Below are 16,684 nucleotides of genomic sequence, written 5' to 3'. Positions count from 1 at the left end.
AATCTAGTTAGGTAGTAAACTCGATGATAAGTATAGCATAGCCCGTACTTACGGGAGCTATAGTTACTCTATATAGGCATAAGGCCTATCGTAGCATGTCACGTGATGTATCAGGAGGGCATGTCTTACCGCACTACTACAGTACGGGCCATGCCATACTTATCAACTAGTTTATTACCTAACCAGATTACTATCTTTACTATTTTTACCTTAATTAAAGATTTATTTTTACTATTAGATTTATCGTTCTTCAATTAGTATATCTATCTTATTTATAAACGCTCCGGTAGCTTCGTCGCGCTGCTATAGCCGAATAAATGACTTTTACGTTTAGCTCCTTTTCTCTCCTTACCTCTTATACCTTCGGGCTAGCAACTACTACATCTCCATAACTAAGGAATATAACTAAGATACGATAACTATATTAGATTCCTCGTATCTCGATTAGTATAGTAATATTAGTTTTATTTATCTTAGACTATCGTACGTATTATAATCTTTGATAAAGTATACTTTTAAGTAAACTTATCCTAGACTCCAGTATCGCGTACGCTCTACTCCTCCTTACTATATATAAATAGAATTAAATTACAGAAAAGGATTAATAATTAACTTTTAAATAATAAAAAACTAATCTTAATTAATTTAAATATAAATAAGATTAAAATAGATAGAAAAAGATACGTTAGTAGATAAATAGAGATTCCGTTATATATGCTATAGTTTTATTAAATATATCTTTTTAAGTAGATTATATAAACTTTTAACTAATTTAAACGCGTATACAAACTTTCAACTAATAAAAATAAAGTTTCTCCTAAATTCATAAGGCTATTTATAAAGCTATTTACAATAGTATTTTTATAAAGCTGTTTACTTTTATAATTTATTAGCATGATAAGGAGTTTAACGTCTTATAATTATTCTCTAGATAGGATTAGTATCGTGGGATTACGAAAAGTGGACTAGATAAAATATACAGTCTTTTCGTATTTATTTATAAAGCAGACAGTGTAAATAAAGATAGTTAGGGCCGAAGGTAGGTAGGTACCTAGGTAGAAGAAGGCTGCGATGAATAACTACGTACCTTCCGATAAGGAGAAAGGTGCGAAGGTACGAATCTATGACTGTTTAATTAAATATATCATACGTGCCAATCATACCCCTTGCTACCTTAGAGTTCACCCAGGTATTGAAAAAAATCGTCTTTTCCCAAGATGTACCTATGGGACTCCGTAGAGGAGCGATCGACTGCAAAGCATACTGCTCACCTCCATTTCGCCCTGCAATAGAGCCCATGTTCCGTAGGTATCGGGCGAGGTCTTCCGCCGAGACATCGTCGGCCGCCGCTTTTCGACTGACGTTTCTCTACCTACTACCAAGCCCACGCGAGGGCAGCAATCCCCATCGAGGGAAGCGATCAACCCGGTCTGCTTCGGAGCATCCAACGCGTGGGCAGTAAGACATATTATCTGGGCAAGTCATCGAGGCTCGAGGGCGAGCTACGGAGGCGGGTAGGGCCGGGCCGCCATCTACCTAAGACACGGGAAATGGACCGGTCATCAACCGGTGGCCACACGCGAGTGTGGCTTACAGGCAGGACAACTCGCCATGGCCTTTCTGGTGCAGCTGAGCAAGGTGGTGATGATGTGGCTTGTTATTCTGCGTTGTTCATGCGCCGTGGGAACGATATCTCCTAGACGAAGCATGCAGGTGGCCGCTTGAACAAATCCCGTAGTGATCGCAGAAAACCTGCCAGTGATGAAGTAACACAGGACTTGGACTTCCCGCTCTTCAACATATGCGTATATCCGCTGTAATTACAATAGAAGACACTACGTATTTGGATACCTAAGTACTGTTAATCGATCATAGCACCTAATATCGCCCTGGTGATATGCATATTTTCCGTGTACCGCCCATTTCATATGCCCCCCCCCCCCCCCCTCCTCGCTTGATTTTGCCTCTTTTCGCCCGTCCACCCTTAGTCGGTGCTAGTCATTATGAATTAGACAATACTCGAGAGGCCAGGCCGGTTTGCCGGCCGGTTGTAAGGACCGCGAAATGGTCCGGATGTCTGCGCCTGCTGGCGTAGGAGTAAGCCACACAGGGTATCAGCGCCAACCGTGACAGCACCAACACCGTGGGTATGTTGGCGGAATTGCGTAGCTGTGGCTGCGGTTGGCGGTTGTCCCGTTGGCAGTGCGCCGGAGGGCGAGGGAGTGTGAGCGAGAATAGGGGCCGCAAGCCCGAGTGAAAGGAAAGAAAGGGGTATCAATTCGCAGATCCGACCTGCCCCGACCAACCCCGAGCTGAAAACGACGAAAAAAAGAGCAACGGCGAAACAGACTACCCATGTATATGTATCCGTTACCATATCCCACGTGCGCGCGTGTCCGCACCAGTCTCACTGGTCTCTGACGTTACTCTGCATCCGGCGCATCGCCTCGCGGTGCGCGTCGATCAGGTCGCCGCGGCGCATCCTCTCCTCGAACGCGCGCTCGCTGCGCTCCTTGTCGCGGCGCTCGATCTCGCGGCGCAGCGCCTCCTGGTCCCGTTGCGAGAGCAGCGCTGTTCGCTGGTGCTCCATCAGGCCGTAGGAGGCCTCGGCCATCGCCGCCGACGACGCCGACGCCGTCCGCTGCGGCGTCTCGCGCCCCGCTCCCGTCCGCAGCTCCGCCGCCACCGACTGCCGGAAGCTCGAGAGCTGCGCCTCGCGCTGCGCCGCGCTCGGCCCCGTCGACGCCGCCGACGCCCGCCACTGTGGCGGGTGCGAGTCGAACGACATGCTGCCCTCCGCCGCCGTCGGGCTCGCGCCCGGCGAGTACGCCATGCGCAGCGCGCTGCTCGGCCGCGTGTTCGCGCCGCCGCCCGTCGCCGAGGTGGCAGACAAGAAGCTGCTGTTGCGCATGAGCTCGCGCCGCTGGCTGAGGGGCAGGTCGTCGGCGTCCGGGCCCGCGAGCGCCGCCGCCTCCGCCTGGTGGTGCTGGGGGCTGGCCTCGGGGCCCGCTGACGACGAGAGCGCCAGCGTCTTGTGGCGCAGGAACATCTCGCGCTTGCCGATGAGCGTCTGCGGGCTCGAGTACGACACGACGCCGGGGATCGCGTGACGGCTCGGGCCCGACAGGGGCCGCGCCGAGACCGTTGCCTCGCCTTCTTCGGGGGTGGGCTCGCTGCGCACGCTGAGCTGCTCGCTCCTCTCCTCCAGGATCGGCTGGATAGCGACGTCGCCGGACTGCCGGCGGCCCTTCGCGCGCGTCCCGTGACCGTGCGCGGCCGGGCCCTTCATGTTGCCTAGCCGATCGCTGGTGTCTAGGGCCGCACCTGCGGGAGACATGAACGGTGCCGACCCCAATGAGGTCCTTGGCGAGGAACGGTAGCCCTGGGCGTTCGAATGAGCGTTCGAAATTGTAGAGGGGGTTCTGGATATAGGCGCCGCTGGGATGCCGCTCTCGGGTGTCTGCCTGAGTTCATCGACGTTAACGGGGACTGGGAGTTCCTCCTCCCGTTCCCCCGAAGCCTCGTCGTGTTCCGGGTATTCGTTCAACTGCAGTGTCTCTAGCTCGGGCTTCTCGGCTAGGCTCAGATGTTTGGCCCACTCGTTCGTCCGGTAAGACAGCGCTACGCGGGACAGGCTAGACGGTAGACGCTCCTTCGTCAGGCTTGCTGAGGAAGCAACTGACGGAGACGTCGACTTGGGGGGCTTTGATGTCTCCGAAGGGGACTTCGCCTCCGCGGCACTTATCGGGCTCGCGCCATCTGTCCCTTCTATATTCTCTGTTACATTCGACGTGCCGTTCTGCTCTGGCTTCTGTTCAAGTGCCTCATCCGGGAGCGATGTATTTAGAATATCTGTTGCGACGGTTTCCACCAGAGAGAAAGGGCGATTGTCGTCCTCATCCTGGGTGTCGACCAGCTCTGATTGAGCTGCTGTCTTATTATCGGAAGAGGGCTGCGATTTTGATGGCTCACCCGCCAATTCTGCCTTGATTTCCATTGCCCGCCCCGATTCTTCGCCTTGGCTCGGCTCTGCCCTGTCTTCCCCATCGTCACTCAAGCCGTCGATGGTAGCAGCGACAGATCCAATGTCCGCGAAGGCATTCCTCTCTGCGGGCATGAGTTCCTCGCCGCTTTCCGCCCATCTTGACGACGGCTGGGGCAATTCAACCTCTCCCGTCTTCTGCTTAGACCTCAGTGATTGTTTAGAACGCCGAGACAAGCTTTCTAGTAGGTTAGCTGATCCCGCCGAGAATCTCTTCGATAGTGAGGCTCTCGAGGCTCGCTTGTTCATCGTAATGGATCGCTCATCTTCGTCCGCAAATGTTGCGAATGACGATCGATCATCGTCGTCGACATTCTTCGCTTCATGCGACTCGGGCACTTTAAAAGGTAACGGTATCACCTCGGGAGCCGGCATGTTCGAAATCCTTTGAGTGCTGCGAAGCGATTTCGGGGACGTGGATCTCGTTTTCTCGCTAGCACCGGCCATCCATGCCTTCTCGTCGGGCTCCGGCATGGGTGATGAGTCGTCATCGTGGTGATCACGTTCATCGCGCGAGACTCTGATGGTTACTCGTTTGTCCTCGTCGCTCTCTGCCACGACAAGACCATCGCAAGCCTGTTTCGCTGCTTCGGACGATGTATTGCCTCCGGACTCCGACAGCTGTGCCATCTCGATGGTGTTCTCATCAACGGTCTCGGCCGGCGATACGGGTTGGAAGGCGGCATGGCTAACACGAGTCCTCTTTTCATTATCCATCTCCCCAACGCCCGAGTCGTGGGAAACAGTAGGGCTAGATGGCTGTGCTTCTCCGTATACGGTCTCCCATTGTCTCCGCTCCCGTTCGTTGTCTTCTTCGACCCGTCGCCCGACGGTTTCCTCCTCCTCTTCGCGCATCCTGCGGAACTCGGCTTGTTCCTCCGCTCGTTTCGCACGGTGTTCCTGGATCACCCGCCATAGTTTTATCTGAGATACTACGCCGATGATGGCGAGCACGACGACGACGGCGATTTCAACCTTGATACCTTTGGTCAACGGGTATGTGGTGGTATCCAGGGGGAATAGCCTGTCGTTTAAATTCCAGATGTACGCCCAGAACTCCTTGAGCCCTGCTCTGCTGTAACAATCAATGCCCAAGACGGTAACCGTTGCGCCGGCGAAAGACATCAGTCCTATCAAAGCGTACGGCCTGGTGTAATGGGAAAAGTAGAGCGCAAAGCCTACCACCGCTAAGACAGCAATGAAAACAACCTTGCCGACGGTTGAGGGAATTAGGCCACCCTCGCGCAGTGTCAGCAGCCACATAGCAAGGCAGAAACCGCCCAGAAGACACCCGAGACCCTCTGTGAGCTCCCTGAAAGCAGTAGCAGCTCCGCCAAGGATGGCACCACTGCACACGACTGCTACAACGTATGCTCCTTGAATGGCATCCGTCGTAGGGAGATTCATGACGTATAGGATCAAGACGGTTATGCATAGAGCGACGAGACACGCCGAGGAGAAAAAGGTTTGCAACCATGCATTCTTCATCCCGACCAGAGTGTACACGGCGCCCGTGATAAGCAGAATTGCACCAGCGACACCCCATCCGGGAGTTAGTCGAGCTGGTAGGGGTAGTTCCCCAGGCACGATCGGAGCTGCAAGTTCGGGGTCAGACGTGTGCTCTAGAGCAACACTGGTCGGTGGGTTAGAGTCAACTTACCGTCGTTGACAAAACTCTCATCGCTCGGATCATTCCCGTTGATGGCCGAGGGAACCGGAGTCTGCGTCAGGGTCGGAGTGCTTGTTGCGCTAGTCGTGACCTCGGCGGTAGTGGTAGTCTCCTCTAACGGGTCGGTGGTGGGTTCTGAAGCAGCGGTTGGGGTCGTCGTCTGTTCTTCATTGCCTTCTCGAGTCGTCGTTGTTAAAGGCTCGGCTGTTGCCGGAGCGTCCTCCTGTCTTCGATTCGGTCCCAACGGGCCCGCGATCACCACATTCAGACAGATGATCAGGTAGAATAGCGCCCAGACCCTGGACCACCTTGGAAGCAACATCGTGATAACTCTACAAATAACCCCGAACCTTCAACTCTATACCAGTGGCGCAAAGTCGCTGCAAATCACTACTCAAATATTTCTAGATGCCCCGCTACTGCTTCAGAAACATTGCCGACGAGAATCCGTTGATGGCGCCAGCTGTAACGGTATGGCCGTAAAAGAAGGGACTGAAGGCGAATTCACCCAGAGAGAGAGAAAGGAACGAAAAGAAACGTAACGAGGGGCAACGTCGAAGACGACGATAGTTGAAGAGGTTTGCAGCTCTCAAGGTAGGTAGGGAAACCTGAGGAATGAATATGACAGGCGGATGGGGCCGCGAGTCAGGCGAGCGTCCTTCTGGAATACGATCGGATTCAGAAGCCGGATTCGTTCATTGATTCACCACGGTCTAGAGCCGAACATGCCAACCGAGGGGCACACCACAGTTGAGTAGATGAAACTTATCAAGAGCCGCGATCAGGCGAGGGTCAATTAAGAGGAGTCTCTGAGCCTCATTCTCATTCATGCGTCAGAGCCCGGCATGAACCCTTGTGGGGAAGGGGGGGGGGGGGGGGGGGGGGGGGCAGACACTATTGTACGGGTCCCAACCGACCCGACTATGAGACACAAATGAACATAAAGGTGCGGGAGGAACTCGAGAAGGGAATCCTACTATTGAATGGCTATCCAGTTTCCTGGGATCTGCTCACCTCCCAGGCCACCAAATCTAAGCGGAATCGACAACCCAACCAGTCAGCCTACCAGCTACGGCCATGTCTTTGCTTCTCGTGCCCAGCAGGTCACCGCCTGGCGACACCGCTCGGCCGGACCTATCGTAGGAACAAAAGAAAGCTGGCAGGCTGGGGGGAGAAGGGGGGGGGGACGCTGTGTGATGAGATGCGCGTATGACGATGACATGGCCCTTCCCAATGGGTGGTTTGGGAAAGAGACCGTGGGAAATTTGGGCGTGCGCAAGCTGGACGATGACTGGACGTCGAGGCGGCAGGTCGGTTCAGGGCGCGATAGGCACGAGCGAGCGACTGAGCTTAGACGGGGTTCTCCCATGCTTGGCCCTCCGGAAGAAAATGAGCTGCGACTTGCGAAGGGGGCGCCAACCAACTCGAAGCAACTGGGGTTTAGTAAGGCCAGACCCCGTCGGCGAGGAATGGGAACGGGAACCCGTTCCCAATCCGGCAAGAAATGTTGCTTCAGGGGGCTAGTGATTGGCCGATGTGCAATGTGATTAGCACTCCTCCTTAGGCCCCAAGTGCCCCTGGTGTGGCGTGTACGAAGACTGGATTCATCGAGGTGGTGATCTAAGATCCAGGCTCTCGCTCTTTTCTGATCCGCTTCAGGCTTTATTTTGTAGTCTTCTTCTCCTTCGACTATCTGTGCCCAAACTCGACCCCGGGTGATTCTCTGGAAAAGAATCCGTCGGCTCTAGAGACTGGTAGGGCGCTATATTATCCTGTCTCGGGAGGGCGATAGCGGAGTTGGCTAGGGGTTCGCCAAGGATCATGCCGTGCTATGTAGGATACGGAGCAAACAAGATGAGGGCGAGCTGCTCTAAAGCCCGGGATGTCTCTCGCGAATCTCGGAGACGAGTGAGAGCGAGAGGGTATGCGTGCGTGGGACAGAGAGAGGCAACACGTGCAAAGCCCGATTCGATAGTCTGGGCAAGGCGTGGTCAAGAAACCTGAGCCACACCCTTGGACCAGATGAGGTATCACAATGTCTTCCCTTGAACCTGCATGACGGATGGGCGGGGAGCGCAGAGGAGGAGACCAGGATAATACGTCGAAAAGCAGCAATATAATCTAAGAAAAACAGAGAAGCGAAAAAGAAAAAGAGACTTGTTCGAAGATCTCAAAACCCACCCTCCCTCTCTCTGCCCCGGACAAGGGTCGAGCTGGAGAGGCGATCCACCGGTCCCGCCCAAGCCAGCATCTTGTTCACGATCGCTCATCTGGCATTGGCTACTGCTGATCCCGCATCCAGCCAACGCCGCATATAACGACCAGCCTCCTGGCTGTAGGTATGTATGGATGCATGGATGCACGTAGGTATGGATACACTCATACATACCTACGTAGTTGTCATCGTCGTCCAATGCCGTCCTCAACAGGCAGGCCGGGTCACGCATAGCTACGCAGCTCGCATCATACCTACCTACATACCTACCTACATATACGCACGCAGAATACGACCTCGATTCGTTGGTATTCGCGGGTAGTCGGGTGTTGTTGAGCGGCTGCCCGATCAACGACGACGATCCTTAGCTCGCGAGTCTCACCGACTCGTTAACGGAGAGAGGGTTTTTTATTTTTTTTTTTAAAAAAAAAGTAAAAAAAAAAAAGAATTGACATGGCTGGTGACGCCGCCGTCTCCCCTCCCTCTACCTGCATAGGTACCTACCTGCCTCATCAACCTCCCAACAATTTCCCGGCCAAGACAACATACGAGTGGGCGCCGACATGAGAACTCCGCAGATCCTTTCGGTACCTACTTTTGGCGGTTCTTGCCCGCTTACCACTACTGCTGACACGGTTAGATGCCATAGCATCTACAGCGTCCTCGTCGCTTCTCCATTACTACCACATGCCTTGACGCACGCAGGAGAGAATGAGCTTGCGAGAGCGGCAGTACGTGTCTGCGTGCCAGTGCGTGCGTGTCTGTCTGTCACTCTCATGCAACAATATGTAAAATTATGCCAGGCCGCCCCTGCAGTAGCGAGCCGCCCTGCCCGCCTTGGCCACAACTCTGCCGCGTTACGACGTCGTACCCATGTAGGCCAAGAAGGGGGGAGGGGGGAAGAAGGGGGCGGAGAGACAATGAGTAGATGGAAAACAGAGAGGAGAGAGCACACACCGACCTCCCCTTGTATGTACTTGTAGGTATGTGTACGAGTTTCTCGCCTCGAGTTGGTAGCGAATGAGGCCTCTCCCTCCCATTTTCACGTCGACCAATCCCGCGACTTGCGCCTCCGATGAGACCACCGCCATCTCTACGTGTGTACCTACGCATCTCTCTGCTCTCCTCCGGCTTGCCGCCGTCTGCCTGTCCAGGTCTTCGTCTATCTGGCGCTGCCCGCGCCCGTCGCGAGATAGATTACCTGCCAACTCACCCAGCCTGCCGCTCTGCGTACTTAGACGCCTCGCCAGCACGCCACCCGCTGGTCCGCCTGCGTCGCGTATATTCGTTGGGCACCTTGGCCGCCCACGGTGCGGCATGCGCAGTATCGAGAAGAAGTCTGCTTCGAAGAGAGACACGCGATTCGATTTGACGCAATACGACGCAATACGATGCTGTCCCATCTGATCTCGCCCCATTCCTATCCCATTGTATGTGTGTAGGTTAGGTATGCAGAACGAAGCGTGGATGTGTCGCGTGCGACGCCGGAACTGCGTGCGTGTTGAGAATCCCCTCCCCTCGAACGTCTCAGCCTGCCCCCGTCGGGTAAAGAGCCAACCAGCTACGTGTAAACGGACAAGTAGAGGTATGTGTGTGATGTGGGCGTGGTCTCGACGATAGAGCGCGGTGGAGGGCCCAGATTCCAGCCCTAACCGGCCGTCGTATCCCCTCTCGCCACTGGTGTATATAACACATAGGCTTGGATACATGCGAGGACGAAGACGATACCCATATACGTAGGTAGGCAATTACCGCACATTTCGTCTACCCGCATTCGTCCGACCTTCGGGTCCGCGACGTGCAAAGAACGTACGCGGCAGATGAAAAATGCCGTGTGCGTGCCGACAAGGGAAAGGCTGGTTTCGACCCGCGAACAACAGATGTCTCAAATCTGTCTCGGCTGCTGCCAGCCTCTCTCTGCCCTGCCGCCCTTGATCTTATTCGTGTGACTATGAGAATATCCGTATTGACCTTTCCAACTGGGTTAGCTTGGGGTACTCGTTGCTCTCTGCGCTGCCTCTGCCTCAACACCCATCTAGGTAGGTATACATTCACACATGGATACGAGCTGAGCGAGGTAGGTAGGGAGGCCATGGCTTATGATCAAGGGGACACCTCGTGATATACTCATAGGTATGTAGAAGAACGGAAGGAAGAGAACGCGGCATCCGGTGAGCAAGGAGAGTATCTGCTGCCTCCCTGGCCACCTAACAAGTTAGCCTGTCTGCATGCCTGCACAGTCGCCCTATACAGGCATGGGTTGCGAACTGGCTACCCATCCGGCTCGGCTTGAGTCGTTCTCGTAGGGCTCTCCTCTCGCCCATGATCTGTCGTCCCATGTAATCCACCCCATCCCATCCTTCCCTCCCCTGACATGCGTGCATACCTACATAACATAGGTAGGTAACCCACATCTATACCCATACCCACCGCATCGCATGCCACGAACCAGCAGCCCACCCCCGGCTTGGCTCAGCTGGGCAGGGCTGGGCTGGGGCAGATTAAATGCCTATGAGTATAGCCTATAGATTAGGTAATTACCTTTACTACGTAGGTAGGTTGCCTCTATACCTGCTTATGGAGGCATCTGCTCACTTACACGCACAACCGTATACAATCACCTAGAATGGTGCTATCAACAATGCACACTCCTCGCCTGTGATCCTCCACCCCATGTACGTAGATGCATACATACATATACCCACATTCCCACCTCTCGCAGGCGAAGAGAGACAAGAAAAAAGACCTAGGGGATTCTCTTCCCCTTCTCCAAACATTGCGATGCGCGGCAGGGCCCCCTAAATGGCCGCTTGCTGCACCATCCCATCCCAGCTCTCTCTCTCTCTTGTCATATCTCATCTCTCTCCGCCTGTCACGAGATCGTCGAACCCGTCCAATTTCGCTACATCTTACCTTTACGCTACCCCCACGGCGCCCCCCTCCCCGTCCATACCACACCCGTCTCGCCCCTACGTAGTAACGTTTCTTCCGCTGGAGAACGAAAGAGCGCGCTTGCGCGCTTGTGAATGACGTGTGGTGTGTTTTGTTGAATTAGCACGCCGCTCCGTGGGGGCTGAAAGATATTTATTAATATAAAAAAAAAGGCAATTTGCCGCCGGCAGGTCGCCTTGCCCAGGAAGGAGACTTCGGTCTGCACAAGATCCATCGTGATCGAGACGCAATTTGGCGACCGAGACGGGTGCGTGCGTACGTGGTAAGGGGTGGTAACGGAGATGGAGTCGGTTGCGTGTTTAAAAAATCATCCCATCTCAAGAGGAGACTCATTGAATATTTTCTGTCCTCTCTCGCCTCCTTCTCGCCTCTCTTGTGGTATCCTCGTGTCTCGAGCGATGCGCGCGACATGCCTACTCTTTACTAAGTATTTCGCTGTTGAGAGCGCCCCCATGATAGGAGACGACGCGCTACCGGCCGTAGTGAAGGATATCCTCAACAAATCCCCCTTCCGTCCCCCCCCCCCCCCTCTTCCTGCTGCGAACGACCGACGCCCATTTCCATGATAAAACCCCCCTTCCCCTCTGCGCTGCCGGCCAGCGGGTCATAACCCAAGGAACGTGTTGAGGCCGTAGCCCTACGTTGAATATAACTCGTAATCTCGTAACGCATTCTAATCCTTCTTCCTGGGCGTCTTTACTACCCCACGATCGGGACCAAGGCCTTTCCCGCCGGCTCGGATGGGCGTTTTCTCCACCTTCGTTGCCTTCCGTGTCTTGTTGAGCGTAAGCGGGCTCTTGCGACCGAACAGGTCCCACGCCATCCGGAAAGGAAAGGTGACGATGGCGGCTACGATCTGAACCGGAAGGATGACGATCATGATCAATTTCCCGAAGAACCAGGTGCCTAGCGTCCTGTAGGAGTTGCCTCTCCGGCCCTGGACGGCGGCCACCGCGACGGCACCGTCAACTCTACGATCCACCGTTTGGATCCGTTTGTCAATGTGATACGCCAGAATGTCAAGTTTCTTCTCGTATCGACGCATGGCACGGTTCAGCGCGTCTATCTCTGGCCGTATCTTCTTGGAGATTTCTTGAGCTACGGCGGTCTCTACCAACTTTGATTGCGTCATGTCACCATTCGGGCCATGGGTTTCCAAATCTTCTAGCCGGCTCGAAAGCTCCTGAAACTGGCCTATCGTGACCAGTCGCGCTTCGTGCAGGTTTATCGCCGCGATTTGCTGGACCCTCAAGGTTCGATCCTGTATTATCTTGAACAGCTGTGAAAAGGGACGAATCTCGGCGGCGCAGACGAAAATGGTGAGGTTGTAGTCAGACACTAGACCCCCTGAAGGCCGCGACAGCTGACCGCGGATCATATGTAGCAGATAGGCGCCTAGTGCAGGGAAAATAAAACACCAGGCCAAGGCCGTGACTTCGTAGAAGTAGAGCTCCCTGAGTGCCCCATTTCGCTGTCCTTCCCATTGTTTACCGGGCGACAATCCGTCAGCCAGCCCCTCGGTTTCGCACTGCTTCCCCACCTCGTCGGGGCCGTCATGGGCATCACAAGAGGACGACAAGGCTATGGGGGAGGGTTCACCGTCGCTGTCGGACTCGAGGGCCGAGTTTGGCATACTCTCGCCCGTCGCTATGCGGACCTGCCGCGTGGAGAAATACCAGTGCCACGGCTGCGTAACAGACCAGTGGAGAAAGACGGCGGCTACGCTGAGCAAGGACAAGTCGGTGCAGATGGCGCTGCCATTCTTAAAGAACACGCCGGCCACCGCAGGCAGCAGAGCCAGGGTAAGCGGGATGTAGACGAGGAGCGATCTATCCTCCTCGGTGCTAGCTATGCTAGGGTCGAACGTTCCGTCGGCACTAGCGTCGGGGTCCCTCCGCGAGCTCGTCATGCTATACTCAGAGTACGCAGAGCTACGTCTTCGGACCTCCGTAAAGGAAAGATCGACGGGCGACGACCCGGAATTGTCCGTGGAGCGGCGGCGGAGGGGAGTAGATTGGCCGGCCGTGACCGATCGACGACGACTGAGACCCGGCGGCGCATGGTCAGAGAGGGTCGACGACCGGCCAGCCGGGTTGGTCGGCGAGGTCGAGACGGAGGGAGAGCCCTTGTCGGCCATGACAGGGCGTATATAACCAGGGCCAGGCTGGGAGAGAAGAGCCACGAGTTCGTCGGCAATCTCTCATGCCGAAGCTATCGTGTCCACGCGGTGATACGGTCGGATCGGGCGAACGGGGACGTGGCGAGATCTGTCTAGCCCTACGGGGTTTGTGAGTAGGGCTTTAGTGGCGATGCGAGGAGCGGCTCGTAATGTGAACGGTGTGTATGCTACTGCTGGGCACTACCATCCTATGGCACACGACAGCTGCGTTGGGCGTGTGGACGGGTGGACGGCAGGGAAGGCTCTACTCGACCACCTACTGGAACACCTGCTCGACATATATTGATATGGTAGACGTGGATTGTGTGCCGAAGGGTGCCTGGTGTGCCGTGTACGTGCATGCTATGTTAGATCGTAGTATGGCTAGGTCGTGCCACCGGCGGGTTGTCATGTTATGTAGGAAGTGCGGGTGGGAGACATACAGGTAAGCGTAACGTAGCTGTGCGCGCACCCGGAATGGCCGCCCAATCCTATTGACGATGGATGTTGGGTAGACGTATATGAGAGATATATGGGGGAATCCGTTCGGCGGCGGGGGTCGGATGGAAAAGCGCGTCGTGGTGGAGTTAAGAGAACGCTTTCTAGCCGTTCCCAACCTACCGGACGATGAGGACGACGACGACTTGCGCCAGTCCTCCGCTGTGTCCTCCGCCACGCTGCAGCACCGGACCCATTACGTCACCAATAAGATTCCAACACCACAGCGGGAACTAGGTCGTTTATACCCGTCCATACCCAGCCATAGCATGTACGCAGAGAGGTAGCTCTGCCCATAGGCCAGGCTGGGCTAGGCCGGCTCAGGTCGGTGGCATGCGCCCAATGCACCTCGGGTTACGGTAGGGACCTACCCTACTGCGGACGTCTCTGGCCTTACCTACGTGGTGCCTATGGCCGCTAGACGGGCTGGTAGTGCCATAGGGCAAAGGAATGTTAGGCAATTATAGGGTAGTAGGGTTTTCTGTCGTCTTCGGTGTGAGTACTGTATTGTGTCCTGTGTACGCGCAGAGGGGATGCCTTACCTCCTACACTGCTGGGGAACAGCTGCAACAAACCCAGCATTGGGGTTGGTACTTGTCTGTCTGCGGGCCCATCCACCGGTCTCTATTCTCGAGGGTGCGTGCTGGGACCCGAAAAAACAGAGGAAGCGAGACAAGACCCAGCGGAAGCGAGACAAGACCCAGAGGAAGACAGCGAGATCACTGCACAATACATACCGGCACCGAGGGTGGGAAATGCCAATGCACCCCGACCGGTGGTCTTCAGTATATGGCCCCACCTCTGAAGTCGAGCAAGAAAAGGTGTCCGGATGGAGAGCACAACACTAGGCCATCATACGAGGATGTGGACTGGAACGTGGAACCTCGTCGAGAACCCGACGCCGGCACGCTCCACCACATGCCTTGGCGAGGCCAGCTCGATGTGCTATCTACCTAACCTACCTGCCTACCAACCTAGATTCCTAGTCTGTTGTGTTTATATAATGCCGGAATAAGGCCACACAAGAATAGCCGTGGGGCGAGGAAACAAGGAAACACGTCCCAGGAAACACGTCGCCAGCCCGGCCCCCGACCCCATTTCACCAGGCCCAGGTCCCCCCAACCCTATAAACGTATACGCGCCGTTACGGTGCATCTCGCCTTGGCCGAGTTTCCGGCTCGCACTTTGTCTTGGCCGTATTACGTACTCCGGTGCGCCATGCCATCCCCGATAGCCCAGGCGCCTCTCGAGCTGAAAGATGACGGACTGCTCACGGGGAGCGTAGAGAGCACGGGGAGGAGGGAAAGGAGAGTGGCATAAAGCGAGCCACACAGACGAGTCAAAGCGGCCGACTCCAAGGGTTTCACGGCGATTGAGTTATCTAGGGATCCTTCTAGAAAGACGATCCCCCGGATATCGTAGACACGTTAGTTAGACGACGCATTAACGCCTACGAAGTCAGCTGCCTGTGCGTAGTGCGCGGTAGCAAGTACCTGCGACGCCATCGGGAGCGCTCATGCTATCTAATGCTATTTTGACATGTCGCCAAGCTATGGTCGACTATGCCGAAATGGCACTTCGCCCAGGGGTGGTGGAGATTGGCCATCGTACCGTCGAATTGATTTTTCGTTTTTTTTTTTTTCCTTTCGCTTTTGCTCCTCGAACGGTACAACGGTGAGCACAGATGTCCAATTCGCGAGATGTAACGGCAACTCCGACGTATCCCGTAGCAGAAAGACAATTTCTCACCACGCGACGCAGGTTCGGGATATCGCAGGGCCACGGCGCAACATGCAGGTTCGGGGCTGTCTCCCTCCTCTGCTTTTTTTTCTGTTTATTTATATATACAGACATTATATATATAAACATAAGCATGCTCGTGGCCGGCGCGGAGCCGCAAATTGGGGCCAGGCGTTCCAAGACACTGATGCGAGAGCTGAAATGTGTAGCCGGTGTGGAAAAGAGGAAGAAAAAAACAAGGCTGCGAAGGGCCTTTTTGACCCATCTAGACCACACACTCGGGTCCTGCCTACGTAGTAGTAGTAGTAGTAGTAGTAGTAGCAGGGCCTAGGACCAGCACGTATGACACTCCGCTAGAACGTGGGTGGGACAACGGATGGCGAGGATGCCCCTGAATAACATCCAAGCGTCTCCCTCTCTCGCGCGCAGCTCGGCGTTGATAGGCAGCGATCGACTCGAGGATGGAAAAATGCGCCGCAAAATAAAGCAATTTAAAGCCCTGAATCTTTTCTTGGAAGCTGACTCGCTGACGATAACCCTGGAGGGGGGGGGGGGGGGGGCTGTCCTGGGGCGATGGGAAAGACGGATGGCGAGAAGAGGCTCTCCTTGCATACCGACCTATATACGTTGTAGCGAGGCTGGTCTAAGTCTTTTTCGTAATATTAACCCAGCCGACACCGCCAAAAAGGTGTGCACGCCTTCTCGATATATCCTGAATTGTTAGATTCCCGCCTTTTCCTCTTCCTCCCTCTCCCTTCCTTACCTCCGGGGAAATCCCAGACTACCGACGTAGAAGCTTGACTGCCGATACAAGGGGCTCCTCTATCCTTTCCTTCTTCTCTCCCTCTCTCGACTCCTGCTGCCACTACCACGACGCAAAACGGTTAGGGTGACGTTGGCGGCGAGCCGGCGTTTCGACACAGCGGATCAACAGCAGATGGCTGACACTGGTCCGAAGACATTAGAAGACGATTGATGCAACAAACAGAAACAAACCATCCCACCCCGCCCCATCCGAGTTAGCCGAGTCGAAGCTTGTCGACGTACATACGCGTACATACCTACTACGTATATAACATCTACGCAGGATCGAGCCGGGGCGGAGAGAGCACGGGTGAGACTTGGTTGTCGACACACGCCGATTCTCTCGCAGGCAAGCTGGACGGTTTCGTTGGCTGCCGGACCCGTTTGCCAAGCCGAGAGAGAGATGGTAGAATGGTTGGCATGAACGCATGAGGTGGAGTCAACGTAGCCATATTGCTGCTTAGAGATACCCCAACTGCTAAGTAAGAGGATAAGTACATACATCTCAATATGTACTAACGGTCAAGGGTCGGTTCCCTTCCCCTGGCTTACTGGGACGTCGAGTCGGATCTGTTACCTCCGGTGGTGATTGATATGCACTAACAC

At 54.8% G+C, this 16,684-nt stretch overlaps 5 protein-coding genes across 5 annotated transcripts; all 5 read right to left on the bottom strand.

Annotated features, from left to right (window-relative positions):
- Positions 1-1,922: 1,922 nt before the first annotated feature.
- On the bottom strand, positions 1,923-6,571 carry GGS23DRAFT_619132 (uncharacterized protein). The gene is made up of 2 exons (XM_051520992.1): positions 5,703-6,571; positions 1,923-5,637 (listed from the first exon to the last, which is right to left on the bottom strand). The coding sequence occupies exons 1-2, from the start codon at positions 6,031-6,033 to the stop codon at positions 2,408-2,410; spliced, it is 3,561 nt and encodes a 1,186-aa protein (XP_051373241.1). The 5' UTR covers positions 6,034-6,571; the 3' UTR covers positions 1,923-2,407.
- GGS23DRAFT_560608 (uncharacterized protein) lies at positions 1,932-2,674 on the bottom strand. The gene has a single exon (XM_051515899.1). It carries the CDS (start codon positions 2,375-2,377, stop codon positions 2,009-2,011), a length of 369 nt encoding a protein of 122 aa, XP_051373242.1. The 5' UTR covers positions 2,378-2,674; the 3' UTR covers positions 1,932-2,008.
- A 1,899-nt stretch (positions 6,572-8,470) lies between the features above and the next one.
- Positions 8,471-9,884, bottom strand: GGS23DRAFT_450977 (uncharacterized protein). Its single transcript, XM_051514017.1, has one exon. It carries the CDS (start codon positions 9,633-9,635, stop codon positions 8,784-8,786), a length of 852 nt encoding a protein of 283 aa, XP_051373240.1. The 5' UTR covers positions 9,636-9,884; the 3' UTR covers positions 8,471-8,783.
- Positions 9,885-11,401: 1,517 nt separating this feature from the next.
- Positions 11,402-13,286, bottom strand: GGS23DRAFT_451172 (uncharacterized protein). Its single transcript, XM_051514018.1, has one exon. The coding sequence runs from the start codon at positions 13,013-13,015 to the stop codon at positions 11,552-11,554; it is 1,464 nt and encodes a 487-aa protein (XP_051373239.1). The 5' UTR covers positions 13,016-13,286; the 3' UTR covers positions 11,402-11,551.
- Positions 13,287-15,903: 2,617 nt separating this feature from the next.
- GGS23DRAFT_451207 (uncharacterized protein) lies at positions 15,904-16,663 on the bottom strand. Its single transcript, XM_051514019.1, has one exon. The coding sequence runs from the start codon at positions 16,580-16,582 to the stop codon at positions 16,202-16,204; it is 381 nt and encodes a 126-aa protein (XP_051373238.1). The 5' UTR covers positions 16,583-16,663; the 3' UTR covers positions 15,904-16,201.
- Between the last annotated feature and the right edge of the window lie 21 nt (positions 16,664-16,684).

Source organism: Durotheca rogersii (assembly GCF_024521655.1).
Source record: "Durotheca rogersii strain YMJ 92031201 chromosome Unknown GGS23scaffold_6, whole genome shotgun sequence".
Classification (NCBI taxonomy): Eukaryota; Fungi; Ascomycota; class Sordariomycetes; order Xylariales; family Xylariaceae; genus Durotheca; species Durotheca rogersii.
This window is presented reverse-complemented; position numbering and strand designations above follow the sequence as displayed.